Source organism: Helicoverpa zea, chromosome 13 (assembly GCF_022581195.2).
Source record: "Helicoverpa zea isolate HzStark_Cry1AcR chromosome 13, ilHelZeax1.1, whole genome shotgun sequence".
NCBI classification, from domain to species: domain Eukaryota; kingdom Metazoa; phylum Arthropoda; class Insecta; order Lepidoptera; family Noctuidae; genus Helicoverpa; species Helicoverpa zea.
In genome coordinates, this window is record NC_061464.1 from 10,012,469 (window position 1) to 10,028,450 (window position 15,982).

A 15,982-nucleotide genomic window follows, 5' to 3' on the forward strand; every position below is an offset into this window, starting at 1 on the left:
AGAAACGATGACTCTATTTCATCAGATAATTTCATGACTGTTTACCTCATTGAACATGGATCAGAACAGAGGACATGAATCAGAAGGGAATGGATGTTAGCATGACTTCTGACAGAGGGAAATGGAAGAAAAATACATATTGCGCCGACCCCAAATGACTTGGAAACAGGGCAGGAAGAAGAAGAAGAAGAGTTTACCTGATTGAACAATTAAATATAGGTATAGTTCGGCCATTCAGAGAATGCGTTCCTGACACGTCGCGATTGAACTGACGACGTAACTTTGCAATGGCGTTGCAGTTACGATAAAAATATTTTTGCTGGTTGTTTACCGTTTTAACAATTGAGGAGCATTAAAACAACATTATTATATCAATAATCAATGAATGTAGTTACGTCGTCAGTTCAATCGCGACGTGTCAGGAACGCATTCTCTGAATGGCCGAACTATAGTATCACTAACCTCCCCACTCAGAGAAGCTCTAAAAAGCTGGCAGTACAAAGTGGGCAAAAATTAAAAAAAAAAAGCTCAAAATTTGTTGCTAATTTGTTGCTAATTAGTTGCCAAATAATCGATTTTTTTGCTTTTGCCGATTTCGAGAAATCGTCAACAATGCCAGCTTCACCATAAGCTGGCATGGATTATAAGATAAAAGTAAAGGTAAAATAAACAAAATCACTACAAATTTGTTGCTAATTTGTTGCTGTATAACCAAAATAAATTTGAGGTGCAAAAATTTTTTTTTTTCAAATAGAAAATTTTTATTTGCTTTGCGCGCTTGAATGTCAATTGTTTCATGAAAAAAATATGAAATAAATTTGTTGCTCGTCACAGAACTGTTCCTTGTCACTTAGAGAACCAGCAACTAAATAGACACCCGACGATCGGGTGTCTTGAACTTCGGTGACTAACAAACCGGCCATGCTGGCTTGAATGTCGATTTTTCTGGTGAAAAACGTGGAAATAAATTTGTTGCTCTTCGCAGAACTGTTAGGCATCGATCGGAGAACCAGCAACTAAATAGACACCCGTTGATCGGGTGTCTTGAACTTCGGTGACTAACAAACCGGCCATGCTGGCTTGAATGTCGATTTTTCCGGTGAAAAACGTTGAAATGAATTTGTTGCTCGTCACAGAGGTGATTAATGTCACTTAGAGAACCAGCAACTAAATAAATAGGAGAGCTCAAAATAACACACAAGTCAAATTGTTGAGTCTCCGGATACTCAATTTTAAGATTTTTCAAATACCTTATAATAAGTATAAAACTTTTTAAAAAAGTATTTAATTAGAATTAAAAAAATATGAAGTACCTGTTTAACGACTATTATTAAGATTTTGTTATTTATTTATTCTATTAGTAAATTGCGTCCACTCCTTTTTATTAAATTGTGATGACAGTAGAAACACTTATTCATTGAGAAAGATTAAAATAAAATACTGAAGAAATTGGCAATTGTTTTTTAATTTATATAAATTTACCAGTCTAATCCATAGCTAGGAATTGAGAGTTATCATACTGACTAAGATTTTGAACATAGGCAACTAATGTGTGTAATAATTTTTCCCTAGCAGAAACAAACATTCAAGGAAACATAGCCTGTTTGATAATCATCAGCTTAAAGGAGACTTGGTGATTGGATGTTTATTTAGTTGCTGGTTCTCCGATCGATGCCTAACAGTTCTACGGAGAGCAACAAATTTATTTCTACGTTTTTCACCGGAAAAATCGACATTCAAGCCAGCATGGCCGGTTTGTTAGTCACCGAAGTTCAAGACACCCGATCGTCGGGTGTCTATTTAGTTGCTGGTTCTCTGAGAGACATTAATCACCTCTGTGACGAGCAACAAATTCATTTCAACGTTTTTCACCGGAAAAATCGACATTCAAGCCAGCATGGCCGGTTTGTTAGTCACCGAAGTTCAAGACACCCGATCAACGGGTGTCTATTTAGTTGCTGGTTCTCTGAGAGACATTAATCACCTCTGTGACGAGCAACAAATTCATTTCAACGTTTTTCACCGGAAAAATCGACATTCAAGCTAGCATGGCCGGTTTGTTAGTCACCGAAGTTCAAGACACCCGATCGTCGGGTGTCTATTTAGTTGCTGGTTCTCTGAGAGACATTAATCACCTCTGTGACGAGCAACAAATTCATTTCAACGTTTTTCACCGGAAAAATCGACATTCAAGCTAGCATGGCCGGTTTGTTAGTCACCGAAGTTCAAGACACCCGATCGTCGGGTGTCTATTTAGTTGCTGGTTCTCTAAGTGACAAGGAACAGTTCTGTGACGAGCAACAAATTTATTTCATATTTTTTTCATGAAACAATTGACATTCAAGCGCGCAAAGCAAATAAAAATTTTCTATTTGAAAAAAAATATATTTTTGCACCTCAAATTTATTTTGGTTATACAGCAACAAATTAGCAACAAATTTGTAGTGATTTTGTTTATTTTACCTTTACTTTTATCTTATAATCCATGCCAGCTTATGGTGAAGCTAGCATTGTTGACGATTTCTCAAAATCGGCAAAAGCAAAAAAATCGATTATTTGGCAACTAATTAGCAACAAATTAGCAACAAATTTTGAGCTTTTTTTTTTTAATTTTTGCCCACTTTGTACTGCCAGCTTTTTAGAGCTACTCAGAGACATTTAATGATTACTTAAGTCACTCCTTAGTGACGGAATGTCATACAAATCCTTCACTAAGGAATGGCTTAAGTAACCATTAAATGTCTCTGAGTGGGGAGGTAAATAAAGATCGATAGCACAGAGAAGAGGCGATATTCGTAAGGGTAACGTAAAATAAAAAAAATCAATTCGAAGAAAATCTTCAAAAATAAGTAAAACATAAACCCACCCACAGAAACATAAATCAACAAATACATACAACCTCGGATCAACATAACCAACAAATCATTTATTTCGTCTAGTATTCTAGATCATTAACCAGAAAAACTCGGTCACACCGTAAACATCCCACTTCCCACCTTAACACCATATAGATAAGGTTGATATTTGCAAAGCAAGTGGTACAATGGGGCTTGGCAATATGCCAGCAGCCTCTTCAGCATCACTACCTGTTCCCAAAGACCTTGGGCATGACACTGAACTCATTCAACGAGGTTGCAGTTCAGAGCGGAACGTGTCATGTAACGTATAGCGTTGCATTCTTGGTCTAGCCGTTTGAAAATGGTGCTTATGTGAAGGTTCAAAGCGTTCAAATTGATTCGGGAAGACATTATTAGATGCTGGTAGATGAATAGTCTTTGCCTATGCATGGAATTTGCAAACGATGGAGGCCTAAAGGCGAAAACTAAGTGTATAGAGTGCTTGAAATTACACCGACGTCGATTTCTCGCAAGCTGAACACACAAATTACGTTCGATTGAAGCGAGTCTAATGGAGGCACAGTAAAACAGCTAACTTCATACTTACCAAGTTAAATTACTCTTACTGTTTTAAACTAAAATACTGCAACGCTGTAGTTGCGGTAGAAATTAGTACAAGTGCTACTTCCCGAAAAGTTCAAGGCCGTAGACTCGGCTCTCTGACGAACTAAAAGCTTTGCATAATCATAGTCTTCCAGAAATGACAGCTTTCATCGTTATGTCAATATTTAGACTAAAGAAGACACTTAGAAGAGTATATGATAACCGTAAAATAAAAATTATAACAATAAGTAGCACAATATTTTTTGCGGCCATAATAAAAAGACTAATAAAACATTGTGAATGATGACACGATATATTTGAAGACCTAAGAGCACCTAACATTTTCTCCAAAAACACTTCTCACGCTTAGATGAAATATGTCTAAATGACCTTACCCGTCTTTCTTTGACGGAAATAGTACAGACTATGTAGTTATACTACGTTCCTAAATATTTCAAAGTCCCTCACAAATTAGTTTGGAGACCAATTAACACAATAATGAATGACCACGAAACATGAAGTGCCATTAACAGACCAACAACTAATCTAACGAAATATTAATATAATTGAATGATCACGCAACAAGCGAAAGATGATGATTCGTAGATAAACAGCATATTCTCCTAAAAGGTATTCTTATCGTCTGAACTTACTAAAATAGGAAGTCCTAGTGTAAAAGGTTTTTCCAATTTTTCTGACTACCTCTGAAATCTCCTCGAGAAGATGCAAACCTCTAGCAGTCTTTGCAGGTAGCCAGAAGAGAGTAAGTCTATCAACCAGTCTTGCCAAGGGTACTGAGTTGCCCGAGTAACTAGGTTAAGGAGGATATAGGCAGTCGCTCCTTGTAAAACACTGGAACTCAGCTGCAGCCGGTTAGATTGAAAGGTGACGCCAACATAGTTGGGAAAAGGCTCGGGATATGTCTGTCCTCTCAGAAACTGGACAAAGTCCATTAAACATTCTACGTACTCAAAAAACATTATCAGGCATTTGGTACGCACTTCGGTATTACAAAGTGGTTCCATAACAGCGTGTAATGTACGCAGATACGTTATCGCTGCAGGCAAGGTGAGTGTAAAAAAATATTTCTCGTATAGGCTAGCGAAAATGAAAATGAAAATTACAGGATTTAAACCGATCACAGAAACCTGTGGTTTATAAAATGTGTTATACGTGGATCATTTCAAACATGAGATTTCGTTTTGTATTGCAAAAGAACCATCTGGGAAAAAAGATCAACAGGTCCAAAATCGTCCTCCTTCTCTTAGCACAGCACAACCGTCCAAAATGTAGACGCGATTTACAGCCTAGCCTAGCAACATACAGCCAGAACAACTACACTAAGGAATAGTGTAGTCATTATTGGCCTGCATTGATACATACCAACCAAAGCAAATACTCCACAATAACAATAGACTAGGTAAAAAATCTATGCTATAGAACGTATACAAAAGACTTTGAAGTGCATCACAACGGTCTAGTTCAGGGATGGCAACCACTGGCATACGTTATCAAGTGGGAAATAATTTGGGCACCCCTTTTTACAAAATGAGAGTTTCACATCGAAATTATTGCAATAGAAATTAGGTATAACTATTTGTGTATCTCACGGTTTCACCTACAACAAGGGGGAACTACTTCCCACAGAAGAAAAAAATTGTCCTGGAAATTATATTTAGAGACTCGAGCTTATTCTTTTTTTTTCTAAATGTTCACTTTGTTTTTAAATGGTACATAAGTCAACCAAGGTTCGCCATCCCTGTTCTAGTTGAATCAAATGATTTCCCAACACAATGCACGCCGGAGCCTCGTGTCTATGGGGAATCTAATAAATGCGAAGGCTGGCAATAATGCACAGTTCCTTTTAAAGGAGGTCGCTTTTAATTACTTTGAGGAAATGAGATTGCGGTTCGAAGTATGGAGTTTAAATGTAAGTCTATTATATCAAGTGTTCGTAAATTCGATTGAAGAGTATGTTTGATAGGGCAGGATTATTTTAAAGGAGAAGAGAGAAGAAATGCACTTCATTCGAAGTAATTGTATCTCCCTACACCTCCCTCCCTAAACCTAATTTAAGACCTCTCAAAAATCAGAGACGTTTAGGAGACATCACATCATGGTATTTATCGTCGTTTTTACGTCACTAAGACGGTCCCAGTTCGAAAAAAAACAATTTTGAGCAATATTCCCCTCATCATAATAACCAAGTAATCAGTCTCATCAACAATCAAACTAATCAGATTCATACAGTTGACTCCATCAATCTAATTGAGACAAGTGGCTACTTCGTCTCGATTGGAATCAATGTTGTTAATAAAATATTTTGAAGTGTTCAGGCATTTGAAGAACATGTTCGAGTGCTTGCAGAAAATAAAGTTTGTTTTAATTAGCTGTTTCTCGCAGTTCCACCCGTGTCTTGAGGCAATTTATTCAATCAAACGAATATTAAGTTTAATAACTTGAAAAAGGTGGCGGGCAGTGGATGGATGCGAGCTGCTTATGACCGGGATGGTTGGCCTTCCTTGGGGGACCTACGATCAGCAGAGGATGGCAATTAGTTGTTATGATGATAGACATGTATTCTGTCAAGAGAGTACTTTTCCAAAGTCCTGACTAACCTTTAGTCCTGTTTGGGTAAAATGTGGCTCAAGTAGAAGAATGGATGACTTCTGTATAACTTGTCTTTGACTCATAAAAATAAACACCACTCTATAGTTTAATTAATGACGATTTAAATTCCAAACAAAAATAATTTAATTTCTGTACAAAGTCTACTTATCATCTGCGAACACATGTCAGAGATAAGGAAATCGATGTGGGTCAATCAATGCAACGAGGTTCAATACTAACAGCACAGATAAAAAACAAAAGTGTGTGACGTCATACGTCAGTCTGATGACATTAAGTGCGCGCCAAAACTTTGACAGATAAATCTAGGAAAAAGGATGACTGAAATGCATTCAATAAATGTTAATTCTCTTATATTACAAAAATCTGAGCAAATACACGCAGGTCATACTACGCTTCAAATATCCGTAGGTAAGTAATCCGTTATCGATACGATTAATATAGACATTAGTAGGTAATCGATAAATCAATACAACATTAGTGATGTAACCGACTGTGTCAGATAGATAACGATCATTATAGTTCGGCCATTCAGAGAATGCGTTCCTGACACGTCGCGATTGAACTGACGACGTAACTTTGCAATGGCGTTGCAGTTACGATAAAAATATTTTTGCTGGTTGTTTACCGTTTTAACAATTGAGGAGCATTAAAACAACATTATTATATCAATAATCAATGAATGTAGTTACGTCGTCAGTTCAATCGCGACGTGTCAGGAACGCATTCTCTGAATGGCCGAACTATAATAACTTCTATTTCCTTTTAAAAACAGGTTTTGAAAAACGTGAATTTTTGTCTAGCATTTCAGCTACAAAATGCACGAGACGTTCTTGACGAGTTTTTTTGATTATTCAAATATATTGTTATTTATATTTATTTAATGTCAAGTCAGAATGGTCCATTAATAATATATGAGACGGGGTCTCAAATAAAATGAAGGCGCCCGCCGCAAAAAAATCCAGACAAGTAAGTCGTTGAACTACAGGTAATAAGTGCAGAATTAAATTAAAATTGTGATCACATCGAGAACATAACATACAGAACAATTTTCCAATACAATTTTCCCGCGGTTTCACCCGCGTCCCGTGGGAACAAGTGCCCTGAACACTAGGAAAAAATATATTTTATGTTACTCGGAAAGAGTGTAGCTTTTGAAATAATTTTTCAAATTGGTTCGGTAGTTTCGGAAACAAACATACAAAAAATTTTTTAACGACGTCAAAAATCATCAAATGACCCCTCCCGCTGTGGGTTAGCAGCGGTGAGGGAGTGTCAGACTCTTACTGACTAAAAACCGTCGTGTTACCAGGGCCGCGGTATCTCTTTCGAACTACCCGCAGCCCCGGCAGGCCTTGGCCCTGCTGGGCCCCGCTGCCCACATAGGGTCTTGACAAGAAATTGCTTGTAACCTCTACTTTTTTTTGCAGTACTTAAGCCCTTATCAACACAAGACTAAGTTACAAAGTTTTGCACTGGCAATTATCGTGACTAAAGTGTAAAATTAACGACACGAACGCGACCCACATCGTGCCTCTAATTTTGCACGATTCAAATATCATAGTCAGTCTGATTATATTTAACATTGTGTAAAGGGAAATGATAAGTTAGAAGCTTAGAATTAAACGATGTTGAATATATCTTTCAATTACTTTAAAATAATAAAATTATGGTCTGACCATTTTTTGGTGCAGTAGAAAAAATGATATTTCCCATCGAAAATTGTCAGCTGTTTGATTTGGATTAAGATTTGGAGAAAAGATTTGGTACTCCCATGCTGCGAATTTTCAGTTTCAATTGTCAAGGTAGACAGCTGCTTCAGGAAAAACAATATTCTGTATGGTCTATATTGTCGGTGAAAATTGGTCTGATTAAGACACTTAGGTAAAAGCAAATGTAAGTGTTCTACGAAGGGCCCAGACCATATAATTAAACAGATACCTGTGATCCCAATCAAGCATAACATCAGTATCCTGTCCTTTATTATAACAGAGTGTCACTACACGGAAATATGTACGTGATATTTTCTGCCTCAAAAATCCTGGTTGCGATTCCACTGAATTAACTTCATTCATTTCTTAAAAAGCACACAAAACCACATAAAACCTCACTTTGAATATAACACAAAAATGAATCAAAGTATACGTAAAATTCATACAAACAAAAGATTAAGACTACGTTAAGCGACAAAATAAGTTAAATGACAGTAAAAAAAATGTAAACAATATAAAAAATGAAGGCATTATCAGAAGCAGGAAACATCGGAAATCAAACTTATCTTATCAGATTCGCGTCAAATCTTTATATTTTTAACGTATCTCTTAGAGTCCTCGAAAAATCAATATCAACGTGGTCGATTATTTAAATATTCAAGGTAAGATTACGTAAACAAAATGTGATTATATTTCGCGAATATAATGTAACTGATCACGCTAAAACGTTATGAATTATTTTATCGATGTGTCCTTTAAATCCTTTGTTACGTGAGGATAAGCTAATTACTCGTTGAACTAGCAAGTCTATCTAGGTAGTCATCATCATCATCATCTTATCAATCAATTTCCAATTGCCGTCCACTTATTTATCAAACCATTATCAATGGGTAATATTCCCATTTTTTACCACTAGTACCCCAGTCATCTCATCTGTCTAGAATTTTCTTTTCGGGCTCGGGTTCTAGTCTCACTGGATGCAGCTGAGTACTTACAAGCAGCGAGCAGCCCAATAAGTCTAGAGACTTACTGGCTTCTCGTAATACCCGTAACGATTTTCAAAGATGTTCAAATGACAGCACAAGCACCCCAGCCATACCTCAATAATTAGTCAATTTTTTTTTGTTCAGTTAAACTGAAATGTAAGCCAGAAGTTTTCCTGTGAAAATGTTACAGACACGTTTACATCGACGTAAATAATGTTAGTAAAGATTATCCCTACTTAATAATGAGAAGTGGGCCTGTCAGTTTGTCCCATATTCGCGTAGCAACAAAATACGCATGTAAATGAAGTTGGTTTATTGCACGGACTACCACCAAATGCTTTAAAAGACCGCGAGGAGCAAAAGCTACGTACTTACCTATATTTTTTCTTATGTACAAATGCGGTGAACTTAAAGAGAATGAACTGACAAGCAATGCCTTGTATAGTAAAGAAACAACTTCTTGAGACGTCAATGCCTTGTGTTCCTCTAAAGGCGTGCCAAGGTAGGCCATAACACTTCCCCTTTCACAAAAATGAATGAAGTCACCGTTCAAGAGACTATTACTCGGCATTTTTCTTAAAATATAATAAAAACTACATGATGTATATCTGTTTCAGTATCCTTGTGGCAGGAGGGGTTTTTTTTTCAGTCGGCGAAAAGAAGATGCTGCTTTTTCATTTATGTGGTTTTGAACAGAAACATATTTAAAATATTTTTTCATTGCCATCATTTATTTCAGACACAAGGTTTAATTTATCTCCGATTTTGTTAAAAATGATAAATTGAATATATTTTGTAACCCAATGTCATTGAATTAAAATACCTATCCTCGTGGATGACAAAGTAATAATAGCAAAAACCTCAATTTTTTTATGTTTTTTTTTCATACATAAATATTTAATTAGGTATAATGTATGTGAAATAAATAAATACAAATACAAAAACGGAATTTTCTAAATATCAAAAGAACCAGGTAATAATTAGTTAGTTTTATGAATAAATAATAGAATATTTAATTCGATCCCACCTACATATTATTACATTATGTTAATATGAATACAATTTTTGATTATTATTTAAAGGAATTATTTTGTTAAAGTATAAACTTTTAATAAATATATTTTTTAATGTAAACTAACGCAAATGCAATACAGTTGCATAAAACATTTACGAAACACATCCATAAAACAAACGCAGATAATTAACATAGCATATGTAAAATTTTGCGAAGCTGAACTACGGGTCATAATATATGACCGATTTCTATAATCCATCTATCTGTTATTTAGAGATTGTATTTTCAATCCCTAAAAGCAAATCAAAAGATACCATGTATTTTACTACTCGTTTTCCCGCGGTTACAGCCGTGTCCCGTGGGAACTACTGCTCATACTGGATGGGATAAAATATGGAATGAATGAATGCGAATAGTGTAGCTTATAGTAAGTTCAACTCAGTCGTGCGCGCGGCCCTATGTGTGGGTAACCCTTGTACATATACAGTGACTTTGTGTGCGTGACAAGAGGTACAGTCGGGTACAAATACAGTTATTTAGGGGTTGTATACGGCTGTTTAAAGTACAGTTATTACGTAATTTAGTTTATTTATTTATAATGATTCTGTATCGCTACTTGAAAAATCAAATGATGAATTTTCGGATTCGCTACTTTCACCAATGTTAATTATAAATTCTGACTCCATGTCAAAATGTCTATAGTATTCTTCTTTTTTCTTTTGTACATGTCGACAAGTATTACCCAACATCCCTTCATCAATTTGACTTAAACGTTCATTTATGAGTTTCATTATTTCCGTCTTATTTTGGTCGACATTAGGCGAAGCAATATAATTTTTTTAAATTCCCCACACATTTTGTTTCCATTATTATACTAAATTATAGGTCTTTTACATTCTTAGTCCACACATTTATTTATTGTCCGCGTACCCCGAGCTAGAAAATATGTAAGGAGTATTTAATTCATCTTAGATATTTCACTTCATTTATTTCTTAGATACTGTCAATGTCAATTTGAAAAGCCGTATGAGAAAATAATGATAAACTGTAAAATGTAATAATAAAAAGCTTTGAATGTTGTTTCATTTTTTTGAAACGCTACCTGACTCCTTAAAACATTTTCTCCGTGAAGAACTAGACATTTTCGTAAACGACTGTACCCATAACAAAAAGCGATGAGAACACGTCATGCTCGGACGACGTCACTGTCACACGAATGAAAGTTGTATATTTACAAGCCGACGCACACATAGGGCCGCGCGCAAATCTGAGTTGAACTATCTATACCAAGAGTGAATTATTTTCACTAACCTCTATATTTACCACTGGACCGGCTGTTCCGTACGTTTGACAGCAATTTTTTGTGCCCATTTGAAGCGCCAATATCGTCTAAGCGAGTGTCCACAGAACTAATTTTGACGTATAATTTCAAATGGCTGTGAGAGAAGTGTTTGTTCATTCTCGCTACGTCTAACAGCGCCAAAATGGCGATTATCAAACGGGCCCAAAAGCACGTTGACATCAGCTGGTCCAGTGGTAAATATAGACGTCAGGGATTATTTTTCAAATCGGTTCAATAGTTTCGGAGCCTCTAGAATACAAACAAACACAAAAATAATGTTTCCTCTTATAATATTAGTATTAGATAACCTTGACCCACGGCACTTTTGAAGCGGTCACCAGTTCATAATATTTATATAACAGAGTAAATAGATCGAATGCATTTGCACCTGCATATTACTAATTATATCGATTTAAATTAATTTAAGTGTTGAATATGATTAAAATATTGATGCACTTTGAACAGATGTTTCATCTATCAATGGCTATTTTTGTGGAGATTTATGTCATTATTTTTATATCACTATATTTGACTGTGATCTTAATGCATTTCCTTAATAAAATTTATAAAAATATATTTAATTTATGCTCTGTTTAAATAATTTAATAGTGTTTTACGTCATAGAGTGGTTTTTCTCGAAAATAAGATTAAATATTGTTATAACTGTAGTGTAAAAAAATTGCAATGTAGCTTCTCTATGTTTTGCATATTCTATACTCAACACATTTTTATCCGGTTTATCCACGAACTTTATGTTATTTTTATTTACTGAATGACACATCAATGTTTCCGTGCTCAAATAAAATAACTATTACCATTTGAAACGAATGTATATTCATAAACTGAACTCATAAAAAAGATATATTGAAATGGCTTCAGACATGACATATTTAAACAGCGTGAAAATCTATATACACCTATTATAATAATTAGTGTTTGGGTTTCAAATAGACACATCTAGAGGTAATAATCTCACTTTACTATAGATACAACCAAAAATTTCTAAAAGCTAGTCATCCAAAATAAATGCGGCATACTATGCTGAACCAAAAAAAACTTTTTCACGGTAATTCGTCACTACTCCAGCCACAAACAAGATCAATCACAAGATTATATTCTACAAAATTAATTTCCAAATTAATAAGGATTGATGGACGGTTCACGGTAGTTTTTCACGCAAAACTGAACAATTAAACTTAGTCTGTGTCCCACCAGTAGGCAAACTGTTAGCAGCCCATTGAGTTTGCGGCGTATTGGTATAGTACGCCTTTTTACATACATACCTATATGAAATGGCGTACCCAAAGTTGGCTAGTTTGGGCTCACTGTGCGCATTTGTAGCGTTCCATGCGAATAATGTCTCAGTTAAAAGTGTACTCCCAACAAAAATAGTTTAAAAACTAAAAAACACGATTTCAGCACATCCGCCATATTGGAGAGGCTGCCATATTGGATTTGATGACGTTTATTAGCTAGTCATGCATTGTCATCAGAACACAGATCGTGTGCAAAATTTCATCCAAAAAAATCGGAATTTCAATGAACAACGCAGGCGATGTCGTGGCGGAAAAGCTGGTGCACTGTATATTTCTGGAAACGGACAACTCAGTCATCACGCACCTACAATTTGTCGATGCTGGGGTTTTTAAACTGTAGTAACGGCTTATCCGCGACCTATTTCTGACGCTTTGATAATCTGCCAGAGGACCTAGTTTTATTAAATTCAGTTTTCCTTATTTTCTATCAGCATTTTGAGAGGAAAATTTAATTTATTTCACTATCATTGCAATATTAGAAACAGCGGTGGACTTTATGAGGTCAACCATTTACTTGCCCAAAATAAATAAATAAATAGTGACAACACTTTATCCCGATTTTAAGGGAATAGTAATAATAATGGGGTCCAAATCGATAGCCGGTCACGGTTGTCCTCGAATGACATCAGTCATCAAGAGTTTGCGCAGACACAAGTGCATTTTTTTCTCCCTCAACAGCTTCCAGAGTCAGGGCTGCATTAGTGAGTTTCTTAAAACACACAAAACGATTTCGGCCCGTTCTCGGAATCAAACCCCAGACCACACAGCGGTAACGTTTTGAAACCACTAGACCAACGAGGCACTCAAGGGAAGAGGCAATCAATACATTAAATTGACCGACAAAATCACTACCTCTGCCAAACTGCATCTTAGTCATTGATCACCAGTTTCAGAGTTCTCTCAACTATATTAAATTCAGAATGCATTCCAAGTCATGCATACTAATAATGTGCGTAGAATGAATTGGCACAAGTAGATGCAACGTAACGTCTGGCTTTTTGCAGTCCTGCGGAAGTCTAAACTTCATTTGTTCCGCACGAAAAATATAGAAAATGCCTTTGTTTGTATCAATGAACGAGCATCGAGTTTTTCGAATAACTGGGCATAGAAGAATTAGTGGAGGGCAATATAAAAAAATATATCCGCTCTATTTGGATACATCAAAACATCGACAAAGTTTTGGAGTACTCTGTTTTATATCATTATTCTGATATCTTCTAGACGTAATAAGTATTTAGTAATACGTGCCTCTGGGGAGGCTCGTAATAAAAACTGCACTTGTAGTAGATAATATTTTTTTTGAAGCATAAATAAAATCAGACCCAAACCTGATGAGTTAGATCCTTGTTTGTTTATAAAAACAAAACAATCTCTAAAACCTCAAAACCGATCACTAAAAAACCACTAATCAAATTCTGAACTAATTAACTGAATAAGTGTTTGTGGTTCAAGTCAGCTGCGACCAATTATCCGTCTCAAATGACATATTAACGGCGAGCGACCACAGATAACGAAACCTGACAATATGTAAATAATTACCAGCGCTTAAAAAACCACATTTAAAATCACCAAACTCAATTTAGCACTGAATCGATTCACTGCCCACAGACATCTCAATAAGATTGGTTCTTCGCCTAACTTATTATTCAACCAGAAAACTAAATGAATACAATTTTTTATCCAGGCACAAACTCGTTTTGGAAACACCTTTGTATTACATAATGAATGACACATTTAAATATCTAATTGTCTATGTTGAGTAGTACCATTTTATATTCTGTTAAAACATGGATTAAATTATCTCGAAGCCTGAATAAATTATGACCAGTCATGAACGTAAATGCTAATCAACATGCATGACAACAAAGGATTTTCGCAAAAAAATGTTCAGAGATTTAAAAATATATCCCTCCCTAATAAAATAACCACTGGTTTATTATTTCATCGAAACTTTCTCCCTCTCTATCGCTGATCAAAATGACTTAATGTATTTTTGACTAATCCTCAAAGCATGATACTGTGGATAGACTAGCAAACCCGGGATAGAGTACTAGATTAAAAAACCATTAAAGTATAATAAATATGTTCAGACCTCAAGATTTATTACTAACTTCTAGACTAGCCCGTCACGATCGGTTCTTTGTCATGGATGCGGAAGGCCATACCGGTTTTAGTGGCGCGACTTAAAAACGCCTACAGCTTTAGGCACAGGAAAACAAATTAACATTTATTTGCGAAATATCCGCTAATTTAAGATAACATGCTTTTTCATAAGATTCGTCCTTGGCCTATTACACGCGTGCCTGTCCCTACAACTTACAGTAGCTGGTCAATTCGTCGAAAAAGAGTCAACTCAAGAATTTGGATGCAAAAAATGTCGGTCAAATCGTACAGGTTTATGTTAATGAGTCAAAAGTTCAGCTCAAAAGTTTCATGACCTCTAGAAAATCCTGTTATACTTTTCTACCAGAGTTATCCATACGAACTATGACAGAAAGATTTTTCAAGACCTTCTAATATAAGATGCTTACCTATCTGCCGGAATCATGTCAGCAGCGTCGTCCTCCATAGACTCATCACCAACCTCCACCTCCAACTGGACGGGGGGCGGGGAGCTCATGTCCGTTGATCACCAATCGCCAACACCCTACAACAAAGGAACCTTAGCATAAATGTTGGCAGAAACACTTGAACCAATATTGGCTGCAAATGGCCCATATTATCAGATCTTACATCATCGCTTTACAAATATTGGCCAGATCTATAAATCAGAAAGAAAATTGGTCTCGCTGATGCACTTTAATATGTTAGCCTAGAACAATAGTCTAAACGTAGACAGCTAGAATGCCCCAAATGCCCCGATTTTTATATATTTTTCAGGAGGCAACTGAAACATTCATGAACCTATGCTCGTGACCTCAACCGGGCATCGCACTTGTAAATTACCTACTTCGTGTGACAGTTACCAGCAATTCGTGTCAGATTTACATGATAGCGTACAAGTCAATGACATCACGGAACTATTTTGTTTATCTACTAAATGTCGTGTCATGTTAGAGAACTTGCTAGAATTTTATTTTTTCAAAGGACCAAATACCTAATTGCTGCTTTGATCAAACAATGCAAGATTCGATCCCAAATAGACCTATCGCAAGTTCTTCTGAAATATTAGAAGCTGTACATAGTTTTCGCGGTTTCAAAAAGTTGGGCTCATGGAGAAGGCAAGAAACGAATGTCCATGATTCCCCGATGCAGGTGTGCACAACTTAACTGGCATAATCTAATAAGCATATTTGCACATATTCCTAGCGTATCAAACTGAACATGGCTATCACATTTATACCCAAGAGCGTATCAAATTACATCCGCGTCAATTTTCATCAAACGCCGACGAGTTCCGATTGAGTTCGCTTAATCTAATCTCCGATAATTTAGCTCTAAAAAGCTGGCAGTACAAAGTGGGCAAAAATTAAAAAAAAAAGCTCAAAATTTGTTGCTAATTTGTTGCTAATTAGTTGCCAAATAATCGATTTTTTTGCTTTT

The 15,982-nt window shown here is 35.9% G+C and overlaps 1 protein-coding gene across 6 annotated transcripts in view; it reads right to left on the reverse strand.

Annotated features, from left to right (window-relative positions):
• Positions 1 to 15,982, reverse strand: part of LOC124635529 (E3 ubiquitin-protein ligase UBR1) — a 64,583-nt gene that overhangs the window by 41,446 nt on the left and 7,155 nt on the right. For 3 of the 6 annotated variants that reach the window (XM_047171425.1, XM_047171426.1, XM_047171424.1), the window contains exon 1: positions 8,010 to 8,158. In XM_047171425.1, coding sequence (XP_047027381.1) covers positions 8,010 to 8,143 — 134 coding nt within the window. In that variant the 5' untranslated portion in view covers positions 8,144 to 8,158. Of the gene's footprint in view, positions 1 to 6,058; positions 6,144 to 8,009; positions 8,159 to 14,970; positions 15,087 to 15,982 lie in introns of those variants that run through there. The other 3 variants (XM_047171429.1, XM_047171427.1, XM_047171428.1) reach the window with 2 other exon arrangements.